Source organism: Phacochoerus africanus, chromosome 1 (genome assembly GCF_016906955.1).
Source record: "Phacochoerus africanus isolate WHEZ1 chromosome 1, ROS_Pafr_v1, whole genome shotgun sequence".
Taxonomy (NCBI): Eukaryota; Metazoa; Chordata; class Mammalia; order Artiodactyla; family Suidae; genus Phacochoerus; species Phacochoerus africanus.
The window spans coordinates 94,505,367-94,517,458 of record NC_062544.1 but is presented as its reverse complement, the minus strand read 5'-3'; the positions used below and the strand labels follow the sequence as shown (position 1 = coordinate 94,517,458).

Below are 12,092 nucleotides of genomic sequence, written 5' to 3'. Positions count from 1 at the left end.
AGGGCATCTTGGTTATTTCCAAGTTTTGGCAATTATGAAGAAAGCTGTTATAAACATTTCTGTGCAGGTTTAGGTGTGGACATATGTTTCCAACTCCTTTGGGGAAATACCAAGGAGCACAACTGCTAGATCATGTATAGTAAGAGTATGTTTATTTTTGTAAGAAACCACCAAACTCTCTTCTAAAGTGGTCATTCCATTTTATATTCCCAGCAGCAATGAATGACAGTTACTGTTGCTCCATATCCTTGCCAGCATTTTGAGCTGTCAGTGTTCTAGAACTTGAGTATTCTAATAGGCTTGTAGTGTTATCTCATTGTTTTATATGTACGTATGTATGTATGTATTTTGAAGCATGTGGAAGTTCCTGGGCCAGGGATCAAACCCATGCCACAGCTGTAACCAGAGCCACAGCAGTGACAATGCCAGAGCCTTAACCCACTCTGCCACCAGGGAACTCCTCATCGTTGTTTTAATTTTCATTTTCCTAAGAACATATGATGTTGAGCATCTCTTCATATGCCTAACTGCCATCTGTATATCTTCTTTGGTGAGGTATCTGTTAAGGTCTTTTTGACCTGTTTTTTTAATTGAGTGTTTATTTTCTTATTGTTGAGTTTTGAGTTCTTTATATATTTTGGACAACAATCCTTCACCAGATGTGTCATTTGCAAATATGTTCTCTCTTGAAGTGATTTTTAAGTCTTGAAGGGAAAGTGCCACTATTAAGGAAGAGAAATGGTAGTGATGGTAGTGTTACATTATAGGTCTGTGTACACAGACTTCCTGTCATACTTAGCTTGATCTTAGTGATCTCTCTCTCCCTCTGGATGACTCTTCAAGTAATAATAGGTTCTAGAGTGTCTCAGAGGATTCTGGCCTAGGGATTTGGTTGCTTCAGTGGAAACAGATAAGCTTCATGGACCGTAAAATGTCCAGCTAAGTTATCAGTTTCAGACATGTTTATCCATCTCCAGCTGGATATCCCTGAGGACATCAGATTCAACCTGTTCATGGACCTGAAGTCATCTTTGGTTTTTCCTCCTACAGCTTCTTTATCTAAGGAGTCACTCTGTTCTATCCATTTTACTTCCAAACTATCTCTTATACATGACTTACATGTTCAATTTCCTTTGTTATTACCTTAGCCCATGCTTTGTAACCCAGGGCCATCCAGTAGAAATATAATGTGGGCCATATATGTAATTTAAAATTTTCTAGTAGCCACATTTAAAAAGGTCAAAAGATAATGAGAACAGACTTGTGGTTGCCAAGGGGGATGGAGTTGCGAGAAGAATGGAGTGGGAGGTTGGGGTTAGCAGATAAAAGCTATTATACATGGAGGGATAAACAACAAAGTCCTACTGTATAGCACAGGGAAATATATTCAGTGTGTTATGAGAAACCATAATGGGAAATAATTTTTTTCCTTTTCAGGGCCATACCTGTGACATATGGAAGTTCTCAGGCTAGGGGTTGAATCGAAGCTGCAGTTGCTGGCCTAAGCCACATCCATGGCCATGCCAGATCAGAGCCGTATCTGAAACCCACACCCTAGCTTGCAGAACACTGGATCCTTAACCCACTGAGTGAGGCTAATGTCCTCATGGATACTAGTTGGGTTCTTTTTTTTTTTTTTTGTCTTTTTGCCATTTCTTGGGCCACTCCTGTGGCATATAGAGTTTCCCAGGCTAGGGGTCTAATTGGAGCTGTAGCCACTGGCCTACGCCAGAGCCACAGCAACGTGGAATCCGAGCCGCATCTGCAACCTACACCACAGCTCACGGCAACACCGGATCCTTAGCCCACTGAGCAAGGCCAGGGACCGAACCCGCAACCTCATGGTTCCTAGTCAGATTCGTTAACCACTGCGCCACGACGGGAACGCCTACTAGTTGGGTTCTTAACCCACTGAGCCACATGGGAACTCCAGAAAATAATTTTTTAAAAAGAGTATAGTCATTTTTTCAAAAAAGAGTGATTTACTTTGCCTTTCAGCAGAAATTAACACAGCACTGTAAATCAACTATACTTCAATTTAAAAAAGGTCAAAAGACATAGGGAAAAATTAATTTCAATGTTGATTTAACCCAATATATCAAATTTTGTCATTTCAACATGTAATCAATATGAGATAAACGAGATTACCTCCTTCTCATGTGCATCAGACCTTTTAAAAGTGCAGCATGTCTTGATTAAGATTAGCCATATTTCCAGGGTTCAAGAGCCAGCACGTGGAGCAATGTGGTCTGAACTAGTCTCTTTTCTCTTAGCATCTCTCCTTTCTGTTCTCTTATACGGTTGTGTCTGTAATGTCATTTCCCCTCTTAATGCTCTCTGATGGTGGGTCTGTAACTGCAGGTAAAAAAAAGTCCAAGTTCCTTCTTGTCGTTCACTCATTCATTCTATATTTTTAAAGTGCCCACCATGTGGCAGGTACCCCAGGGTGTTTCCAGTGATAAGGCACTGTGGACCCTGCCCCTGAGGAGTGTTTATTCCAATAGGAACTTAAGCTCCACAGGAGACTGCTGTGTAAAGCCCTTCCCCTTGTATGAGCTGGAGCCCACCTTCTCCCACTTCAGTTTCCCAAATAGATACGATAATAAATGTGTAATCAGTGTTTCTTACTTACTTTTTTTTTTTCTTTTTTTGGGCCACACCTTCGGCATATGGAAGTTTCCAAGCTAGGGGTTGAATCAGAGCTGTAGCTGCTGGCCTACATACACCACAGTGACAGCAACTCAGGATCCTTAACCCACTGAGTGAGGCCAGGGATCGAACCACGTACTCAGGGATACTAGTTGGGGGTTTGTTACTGCTGAGCCAAAATGGGGAACTCCAGTGTTTCTTATTTGTTAGGTGCTGTGCCTTATAGCGCTCATTTAAACTTCACTACAAACTCATGTTGGTAACACTAATGTCCCCAATTACAGTGTCAGGAGGAGTTTCAAATAGAAGGCTGGCATGGGGGCAAGGTGACTTGCCTACAGACCCAACCACTATCAGGAAGGGGATCAGTCCCAGGCCCTTGGCCTCCAAATGGGAGAGTGCTTCACCACTGGGCTATCCCGCCTTTCCAGATGATGCCATTGATCTTGCTGTTGCCTCTGCCTACAATGCCCTTCTTCTCCCCAACCCCCACCCCCGGCCCTTATTTGATGAAGGTATGCCATTATCATTCATGACTCAGCTGAAATCTAGTGTCTCTCTGTAACTTCCTATACATCCTTTCTCACAGCCAGCAGGCAGGCCCCTGCCCCGTTCGCCTCTAGCCAAAGTCACTCTGTTGTCTTTCATTGCACTCACCTTCACTGAGGTCCCATATCAGAGTGTACACATTGCATTGCTGGCATCTGTTGCATTCCTCCATCTCCACTCTGACCTCCATGACATCAGGTCTGGTTTTTCTGTTTTCCGTTTTTTTTTTTTTTTTCCGGTTACCCGTAGGCCTAGTCTACAGAAATAAAGAGAAACAATTTTTTCAGTTATTTTCTTTCTTTCTTTCTTTCTTTCTTTTTCTTTCTTTCTTTCTTCTTTCTTTCTTTCTTTCTTTCTTTCTTTCTTTCTTTCTTTCTTTCTTTCTTTCTTTCTTTCTTTCTTTCTTTTCTTTTTTTTTAGGGCTGAACCCATGGCATATGGAATCTCTCAGGCTAGGGGTCGAACTGGAGCTGCAACTGCTGGCCTACATCATAGCCACAGCAACGCAGGATCTAAGCTGAGTCTGTGACCCACACCTCAGCTCACTGGCCAAGGCCAGGGATCCAACCTGAATCCTCATGTATACTAATCAGCTGAGCCAGGACAGGAACTCCCTCAATTATTTTCCTTTTGTCTTTTCCCCATTGAGGCTGCCCTGGTGCTCTTGCAAACACTCTTCTAAGGAGTTTTGTTTTCCTTATAGAATCAGATGTTTGGGAACATTTAAATTTCTACTAGCACTGAGAAAAGGCAAGGAAGAGATAATGCATAGTTGTCAAAAGATCCTCAGCTAAAAGTTAAGGATGGTTCTAGGCTTTTCAAAATGACAGGGAAACTGCTATTTGTCTTTACAAAATGTGTTCTGGCTCACAGAGGACCATGTAAGGAAGATTATTCATGCCTCAAGAGGAAGATCTTTCCAAGGGGTTGTATCCAAGTTTCTGCCATTACCTACTGTTCCAGAAACCCAGGAAATGTCCCAGATTTGGGATAAAGTTACATGTCTTTAATTGTAGGTGCTCAAGGTCATTGTTAGCATTGAATTTAGGTTCAGTTTCATCTTTGTTTAGCAAATGTTTCCCTGTGCTACATTTTGGATGAATATTTAAAATACTAAGAGAGGAGTTCCCATTGTGGCTCAGCAGGTTAAGAACTTGACATAGTGTCCATGAGGATACAGGTCTGATCCCTGCCCTCACTCAGTGGGTTAAGGATCCAACATTGCTGCAAGCTTCAGTGTAGGTTGCAGATGCTGAGCTGCAACATGAGGATGTGGGTTCGATCCCTGGTTTTGCTCAGTGGGTTAAGGATCTGGCGTTGCTCTGATCTGTGGTGTAGGTCGCAGATGTGACTAGGATCCTGTTTTGCTATGGCTGTGATGTAGGCTGGCGGCTACAGCTCAGATTGGACGCCTAGCCTGGGAACCTCCATATGTTGCAGGTGTGGCCCTAAAAAAAGACCAAAAAGAAAAAAAAAATATATATATATATACACACTGAGGGAACAATTTGACTTTCAGCAGCTTTGAAAGTTTTATAGCTATCGTCATTGGCATTAAAGTAATTTTAACACATTATCCTTATTCACTTTTTACCACTATCACCTCAGGATTGAACTCTGGCTGAGTATGAGTTAAGTGGCAATTGAGAGTAATAAATTCCATAATTCAGGCCTTTATTACATTATTTTTCCAGCAGTTGGGATGAAGTGAGGAGGGGACAAAGTGCATGGCAACACAGAAATCACTCAAAAAATAATTGTGGACTAAATAAGTCATTTTTTCCCCCCTTTTCACAAGTTGAATTATGAGAAACATTTTCTAGCATGGTCTCCTAAGCATATATTTGTAAGCTCTTATTGAAGTTGCCTACTTAGCTTTTCAACTCTGGCTCCAAGGGCATAGGCTCATACTTTGCTCCTGTCACTACTTTGGCCACATCCTCAGCTGTCTCCCAGGGTACTCCTAGTTCTTAAAGAATGTTGGTCTTCAGCTTCCTCACCTCTCACATTCATTCATTTAATATAGGTACTGAGAGTTTACCAAGGCCAAGCAATCGGCTATGCATGCTGGTAATAGAACAGGAAATGTAACAGATGAAAAAAATTGCATGAAGCTTATATGGAGCACACATTAGTGTGTGTGTGTCCACAGAAAAGTTAATTGATAGTAATCTAAGAAAGAAATGGACAATTTTTGAGGCAGTCTGAGGGTTTTAACCCAGGAGACAGTCTTTCAGAAAGCTCTGAGGACTGGTTTGCCCATTAGCAGTCAAAGCACAGTTATTTAACTTTTGGAGATAAAGAATTGTACATAAAAATTCTACACTGACTTCCCCCTGCAATGGGAATGCTGCATCTTGGGAGTGCTGGGATTCAAGCTGGATCCCAGGCTGGCACAGTGGGTTAAGAATCTGGCTTTGCTGCAGCTGGGGCTTTGGTTGCAACTGAGGCTTGAATCTGATCCCTGGCTCAGGAACTCCATATGCCTAGGGGCAGCCAAAAATTGAAAAACCCACTCTGACAGTTTACATAGTTCAACAACGTAAGTAGTGGGTCATTGTGACCCCTTACAGGATTGAGAAAGGAATATTATCGCCTAAAAAAAAAAAAAAAATTACCTTGTTGCCATAGCAACGAGGGATGTGAGCCCTGTCTGCGACCTACACCACAGCTCATAGCAATGCTGGATCCCTAACCTGCTGAGCAAGGCCAGGGATCAAACCGGCATCTTCATGGATACTAGTTGGGTTTGTTACTGCTGAGCCACAAGGGGAAATCCCTGTTGAACTTTCTTTAATGAGGCATTAGAATGGTGCAATGGAAAGGGCAGTTCCACTAACTAGGATTTAAAACCAATTATCTCCCTGTGCCTCAGCTTCTTTATCCCTAAAATGGGAATAACAGAACATATATTGTAGTGTGAGGATTAGAGATGGAGTTTGCATTATTGTACAGTGTCAAATTGTAGTTTAAATGGTAGCACATGTGCTCTTTATACAAATAAAAAAATAACGTGTGCCTAGAAGTAACTCTGGGAAATTTAGAAAAAGAAGACTAAGACCCAAAACAGGAAGGAGTCATTCATCAAACTTACCTTTTTTTTTTTTTTTTGTCTTCTCTGGGACTGCACCTACGGCATATGGAGGTTCGCAGGCTAAGAGTCTAATCGGAGCTGTAGCCGCCGGAACCACAGCAACGCCAGATCCCAGATGCCTCTGCGACCTACACCACAGCTCAGACAACGCTGGATCCTTAACCCACTGAGTAAGGCCAGGGATCGAGCTGCAACTTCATGGTTCCTAGTCGGATTCGTTAACCACTGAGCCATGAGGGGAACTCCCAAACTTACCTATTTCTGACTTTAGAAATATCCTATTTGAGATGGATGGAATAAACTCTCCAGACCTGCTGTAATAGAAAGTTTCCTTCCACAGAGCTGACTTAACTCCTCTTCACTAACCCTTTTGTTCTTTTGTAAACACCCAAGATAACTTAGTCAACAATGATGCCTAGTTAACAAGCAGGCACTTTTCCGAGTCATGCACGTTTCCTGATAGCAATTCACTCAATCCTCCAATGACCTTCGTGGCAGGCACCATCACCACCTCCAGTTAGAGCTGTGGATACCGGAGAGGTACCTTAAGAGGTGGACGAGTGTGGGCGCCGCCGTGGCACACGAGGACACCTGGCCGGGAGTGCTCCCCTTTTCACTGGTCCCGAGTTGGGCTTCTTGCCTGCAGAGCTGAGAGAAAAAGAACCTGCAGCAATCCTGAAGACCGTTAGTTCCTCTGGGGCTCCCTCGAGCATCCTTGAAACGGGTGGCATCCTTCTTTCCTCTTGCCACTAAAGAACGTGGTTAGGAGCTGGGCGCGGTGGTGACCCTCACCCAACTTACGACTAGAAAAACGAGTCAGACACTTATTTTTGGTCACTTATGATTTTACCAAGGGGGGCCAGCCTCCTGAGAAGGCGGCGTGGCGGGAAGGTGAGTATGGAACCCCGAGGGCTTCCGATTGGCTGGGACGGGCGCCCTCCCGCCCCCTTCCGCCCCCTTCCGCCCCCTTCCGCCCCCTTCCCGCACCCACTCGGGGCGGCGGGGCCCGGGGGCCCACCCGCGCATTTAGGAGGCCCGCGGGGAGGCCGGGCCGGGGGCGGGGCGCAAGGGGCGGGTGGTGGGCGGTGGGCGGGGCAGGTCGTCGTCACGGCTCGGCCCCGCCCCCGGCCTCCGCGGCACCCTCTTCCCCGCCTCGGCCTCCTGCTCGCTCAGTGCTTGCTCCACGTTCCCCGCCGCGGCCTCGGGCCCCGCAAGAGGCAGAACCGGGACCGCCGCGTACGCGCCCCTCTCGCGCGCACGGTTCTCCCCACGCGCGCGCCCTGCGCACGGACGCACGTTCGTTTCCCCTCGCGCGCCTGGCTCTCGGCGGCGGCAGCGAGCGGATCGTACGCGGCACGGCGGAGCGGCTGCGGCGGGCTGGAGGGCCGACTATGGAGGCGGACGGGGCAGGCGAGCAGATGAGACCACTCCTCACCCGGGTAACGAGCTGGGCGCGGACGCAGCGGGCGACGGGCTCCTCGGCCGGGGACGGGGCGCGGCGGACAAAGGCGGGGACGCGGTGAGCCGGCCACTGGTCCCGGCTCGGCCCCCCAGCCGCCGGCGGCCGGCGCGCCAGGCAGCCCCTTTGTGTGGCCGTCAGGGACGAGGGGCGGCGGCGCCGGGGAGGCCCGCGTGGGGCGGCGGTGCGTCCGGGGCTCTCGGCTTCCGGGGAACCCGGGGGTCCGCCGCTCAACAGCCCGCCCGCGCCGGTCTCTGCCCGGCCCACTGCCCCGGGATCTCCGCTCCGGTGGCCTTGGCGCTGGAGCTGAGGCCGGCCCTTCTCTCAATGGGCAGGAGCGCGACTCCACCTGTGTAGCCCCAGGCAGCGGCGCGGAACTGGGTGAACCTTTCCCATCTTTTCTGTCCCCCATCCGGCCCCCGTGCGCTTTGTTCCGGGACTCCTCTGGCCTCGTGGACGCCGCCTGCCTTTGCGGCCAAGGCTGCCCCTCGCTGCAGACTGCCTGGGCCGCCGCCTCTTCAGGCGAGAACCGGAGGAGTGTCCTCCTGCCGCAGGCCAAGTAGAAAGAGGAAGGTGTCCCGAGCCCCGCGCGCTGTGCCTTTCAGCGGCCCAGGCTGGCCTTGGCCTCACGGTTGGAGGGGTGTGGTGGTGGGCTTTTTCAAAAGGTCGGTCTTCGCGTTTGTGATGCTGGACGCGGGGCCCAGGCTTGAGAAACTGACTTCCTGCTTTCACGTGGGATGCATAGGTCCCCCCAGGTCTCTCCTTCCTTCATAGTCCGTGACTCAAAAGAGCATAGAAGTGTTAGAAATTTTCCTCTTTCCAGCCCTTACTTTGTAACCAGCAAAGGAAGGAAGGTTGCAGTGAAAATTTTCCAGTCTTTCACAACTAACAGGGAAATTGTTTTTAACGTGTTTTTATTCAAGAATTTCACTTATTCCCCCACTCTCACCCCGCCCCCGTCCTTTTAAAGATTACCGTAAGGCCCCCGCAGAGTAGCCATTCATCATCTCAATATGTTCACCCATAAATTCTCAAAACGTGGAGGAAAAACTTAGTCTCCAGACATTGAAGTCAATTAACAGTGGGTTTTGGGACGATCTCTCGTAGTGGTGGTCATGGAATACTGGAGAAACCCTTTCGTCCTAAGGAATCCTCTGTAATTCTTTGTGTGGCCTTTGAATAAACTATATTTTGCATGTATTTCTTCGCACCTTCTCTAATAGCGTGCCTCAGATACACTTGGCTGCTCTTAAATTTATTATTTGCAAATTTTCGATTCAGAGTAGTAAAGAGCATCTTCGTTTTCATAAAGCTGGAAACAAATGATATTTTCTCAAAGATTGACTCATTAGCTAGCAAAAGAAGCATTTGATAATGCTGGTGCTTTCCAACTCATTCTTTCATTCATTGTAAGAACACTTTCTTAGAACCTGTTCTGTAGTATTCAGCAAGATAGGACCAGCTCAAATGAGGTAGACCAATGACACAGATGATCAAACACTGTTATTGATGGCATGGCAGGGCAGCACTTTGGAAGGGTATACTTCTGAAATCTTGGGAAGATAAGCTTTGGCTACAGTAAACATATACAAATTGATAATGTAAATCAAATATAAAAAGCTATCATATGGTCTAAAAATAGAATGAGAGAACAGGAAAACTATTGCTTTAAGTAGTAGAGAACACTTGCTTGAAAACTGGGAAGAAAGGAACTGTTTGCACTGAAAAAGTTAACTCTTTCCTCACCGATATTTATCTGGTAAATGAAAGCCATAAAAGTGGACGATTATGATATTCATCAGTCATAACTTCTGTAACTAGTAGCCCAACTGCTTAGCATGTTGAAAAATAGGATAAAATTATTATTCATAAAATGCTGCCTTAGGTATGTATGCAGAAACATAAATGGTGGCAGTTTATAGTACTCTGAACCTGGAGCCTGTTTCATAATTTATGCTCTAAAGTTTCTTTTCTTAAAATTCTGTAGTTTTCATTGATTGTGGTTTTGGGCTAGAGAGAAAAGTCATCTATTAAAAAAATGCAACCTTTGTTTGCTTTGTTACAAAGACTCATCATCATCCTAGACCTCCCTGAGAACTGATTTTGAACTGTCATTCTTATTTTCATGTATAGATTATATCCTGTCACAACAAATGGCACTGTTTAGAAGGTTCTCAGGTTTTAGCAAATGTTCTGCTTTTAAATGGCATATGATTTAACAGAATTCTGTTATAATTGTTACATAACTTCATTCATTTCACAGGTACCTACTAAGTATCTCCTAGGTGGCAGGCACTCGGGATATAGGCAGACAAGATAGAATCCTAAACTCATTGAGTTTATTTTGGCGTGTGTAGTGAATACAGTGATAGCATTTGCATTCCTGCTAATGCCATTCGTGAGTGTCAGTTAAAATATTTTCATGAGCCTGTTAGAAAGACTTTCAGAAAAGCAGTCCTTTGTAGGAATGATATTACCAACACAGCATGAAGTCAGTGGTGACTGGCAAGGGAAGGTTCTTTGGTAAGTCTGTAGTGTGTGTTCTCTTTGAAGAGCCCTATGGCTATGGTCATGATAGCTCTAGAGATATTATGCACCCCAGGCACATTATTAGGATTTTAGTTCCCTTTTGGCCTGATAATTGGTATCTCCTCCCTTTTTTACCCCTCCATGGATGGTGGCAATCATCCATCCATGGAGGGGCAATGAAGGGAGAAATGGCAAATCTGTCATCAGTCCAGATGAAACTAGAATAGTTGAGCTGGATTGAAGAATTGTTTTATTTGATAATTAAGCCTAGGGAGTACACAAGTTTTCTTTTAAGAGAACTTTAGAGATGAAAAGAGAGTGTCTTGTTAGAATTGATTCCTCTTATATGAGTAAGTTAAAATCGAAACCAAAGTAACTTTGTGTTGGAGGAACCTGGTTTATTATCTTAGTGGTATGTGGTATGCTAAAACCTAGGTAGTTATACTTGTCAACATCCTGTAATGGGTTGTTTTTCTTCTTCTTCCCCTTCTTACTGTATTTTGCCACAAATGGTGATGTTAAAGTGGATAGTATCTGCAGCCTACCAAATGGGCCGTTTATATCAAGGAGCATACAGGTAATTCATGGGATTAATATGACAGATTATTCAGTGTGGCTTTTGATTTATATTCTAACTTCCTCTTGTTGATTACAGATTCTTATATAGTTACCACTTCTTATGCATATATTATTTCCAATTTTGCAATAAGCATGTATCAGTAATGAAGATCAGGGTTCATATATGTAAAGATTGTTCACTACTCTCCCACTCAAAAAGTTCAAAAGGCTCTTTTGAACAAGAGAATTTCTGATTCCTGTGCAAAATAGGTAGCTATTCCAACATTCTAACTTAACATGAAGTTTGCCTCTGTTTTTGTTAGCAGACAGTTTCCTATCTTTCGTTGAGGGATACTTACTGAATTTTACAACAGAGGGAGACATTTAGGATTATTTGTAATTACAGTTGACCCTTGAACAGTGCAGAGGTTAGGGGTACCAACTCTCCTAGTGGAAAATCCATGTAAAACTTTACAGTTGGCCCTCATGTCCATGATTCCATATTTGTAGACTCAGCCACCTGTGGATCCTGTAGAATTGTCCCTATTTGCTGGGAAAAAAAAACCCCAACAAACCCACATGTAAGTGGACCCCCTGAAGATCAAACCAGTGATGGTCAAGGGTCAGCTGCATAATAATAACAAACCCTGCAGGGGTCTGCAGTTGCCCTAGTGCAAGGAGAGTGCTTGGCCAAGCTGTTCCAGACGTCTTAAGGTGGAGGGCTCGCAGTCTGGAGTAGTGCTAGATCCTAGACCTGACTCTTTGCTTCCCTCGGCTGGACAGTTGCAATGACTGCTGTAAGAGGGCCAAAAAAAAATTTTTTTTTTTTCTCAGTGCTTGGTTTAGGAAGATAATGAGATTAGGATATAGATTTGCATTTCTGTCTGGAGCCGATGGTATGTCAAAGGTTCTAGTTTGGCTATTTTTAAGCAGATTTTCAGATTCCCTCCCAAGAGGTTATTTTTAAGCATTTTAACTTTTCGTAAGCCATAGTTTGGATTTTTAGCAAGTTTATCTAGAGTAGTTTTTTTTTTTGAGGGGGGCACTGTCCCAGCGAAGGGTAAAACACAGTCCACCTTTCATAACAAAATAGATGCAGTAATATTTTAAATATCCTTTTTCCTTTGTAGAGAGGTTATGTTGACTCCTGTCATTTGGTTCTCATTCTTTTCACAAGTCAGGTAGTATAGAACCATCCTCCATGGATTCCAGGACTGCATTGACTCTTTTTGTCAGATTGCTCGACTTGGAGAT

General features: G+C 44.9%; 1 protein-coding gene and 1 long non-coding RNA gene across 5 annotated transcripts in view; one reads left to right on the top strand and one right to left on the bottom strand.

The window, feature by feature from the left end:
• Positions 1-2,096: 2,096 nt before the first annotated feature.
• Positions 2,097-7,210, bottom strand: LOC125112022 (uncharacterized). Its single transcript, XR_007131013.1, has 3 exons — positions 6,548-7,210; positions 3,307-3,454; positions 2,097-2,355 (listed from the first exon to the last, which is right to left on the bottom strand). It is a non-coding gene; the product is annotated as an uncharacterized LOC125112022 (long non-coding RNA).
• A 259-nt stretch (positions 7,211-7,469) lies between these two features.
• The window catches only part of SLC4A7 (solute carrier family 4 member 7), a 109,531-nt gene continuing 104,908 nt past the window's right edge, over positions 7,470-12,092 (top strand). For 3 of the 4 annotated variants that reach the window (XM_047769272.1, XM_047769264.1, XM_047769261.1), the window contains exon 1: positions 7,543-7,731. In XM_047769272.1, the coding sequence (XP_047625228.1) occupies positions 7,684-7,731 (48 nt within the window). In that variant the 5' untranslated portion in view covers positions 7,543-7,683. Of the gene's footprint in view, positions 7,732-12,092 lie in introns of all 4 variants that reach the window. The other variant, XM_047769268.1, reaches the window with a different exon arrangement.